Source organism: Oryzias melastigma, unplaced genomic scaffold, assembly GCF_002922805.2.
Source record: "Oryzias melastigma strain HK-1 unplaced genomic scaffold, ASM292280v2 sc01340, whole genome shotgun sequence".
Lineage (NCBI taxonomy): Eukaryota > Metazoa > Chordata > Actinopteri > Beloniformes > Adrianichthyidae > Oryzias > Oryzias melastigma.
This window is the reverse complement of record NW_023417924.1, coordinates 1-1,226: the sequence shown is the minus strand read 5'-3', so window position 1 is coordinate 1,226 and position 1,226 is coordinate 1. Positions and strand designations below refer to the sequence as shown.

Genomic DNA, 1,226 nt, shown 5'->3' with positions numbered 1-1,226 from the left:
ATGAACTAGCAAAAACGTCGGCTATTTTCAGTAAAACAACCGTTTTATAACGGTTGGTTTGTTTGAACTTTTTTTCTTCTATTATTATTAGGTTGCACGAGGCCGTTTGGCGTTCTCCGTCTGACTGGAGGCCGTTTGGCGTTCTCCGTCTGACTGGAGGCCGTTTGGCGTTCTCCGTCTGACTGACCGTCTGTGTCTGCACCAACAGGTCAGCTTGTAGAGTGCAACCGTGACCCCTCTTGTACCCCGACCCGCTTCACCCCAACCGTCATCAACCATCATTTTAATTGACCCCCCACTTATGCCGAATGGCCCCAACCCAACAATTTCAGCTCCGGTTTCTCCTCCCAGAGCAATCCATCCGAGTCCCTCGCGGCGCGACCCGGCGGGCCGGCTTCAGGTTACCTCCTCCGTCTCTGTCCGCCTCCATCATTACTCCTCCGACCACCTTGTGGTCAGAGATCTGCAGATGTTGCTGCTGCAGCAGGTCTGCTCTGACAGAGCGGCAGGATGTTGCGACAGATCTTTCCACACCATCTGCTTCAGTCAGGCGAGAAAATCCACGGAGGAACGCCTTTCCCGGGAAAAATGTCAGTTCAGGAATGAAAAACTGCTGCTGCAAACACGCCGACAACTTTATCATCTGGGGGGGGCATTCTTCATGCAGGACTTTCAAAATAAGAGCTGCTGGGAGCCAGCTGTCAGAGTGTCCACAGATTAATTCATGACATAACCTGGTGGAGGTAATCCTGCAGAGCAGCAACAGATTATTTCAAAACGATTTTAATCTAAACATGTTGGCCAATAAAAGCAGGTAAACATCTGCAGACCGGAAACCCGCATGAACGTGCGTGAAACTGAAGAACAACCCAAACATTTCAGATCTTCACGGACTCTTACTTGGAGTTGGTGCTGTTCCAGTAGACGCTGTGCCGCTCCGCTGAAGCCAGCCACGCGCATGCGCTCACCATCAAGCCCGCAATCCACGCCAAATCCATGCTGGAGACGAGCGGAGGCGTGCGGGAGGAACCGGAGCGCAACAACCCGCAAACACTCACGGCGACGCGGTCGGAACGGACAAGCCCATGCACGTGCGCGTGCAGGGCGCGCGCTCTCACTGAGGATTTAAAGGGAAAATAAAGTCAGAATCGGTTCAGAGACGCAGCGGCGCGCGCAGATCCGGACCGAGGTGAAGTTAGTTGGATATTGGATATTCGACAGACATT

At 52.9% G+C, this 1,226-nt stretch overlaps 1 protein-coding gene across 1 annotated transcript; it reads right to left on the bottom strand.

Annotated features, from left to right (window-relative positions):
• Positions 1-898: 898 nt before the first annotated feature.
• LOC112139828 (ephrin-A1) lies at positions 899-1,176 on the bottom strand (the record flags this gene model as incomplete). The annotated part of the gene is given in 1 exon segment (XM_024262665.2): positions 899-1,176. A coding segment is annotated over 1 exon segment (100 nt), but the record flags the coding sequence as incomplete, so codon positions are not given.
• Between the last annotated feature and the right edge of the window lie 50 nt (positions 1,177-1,226).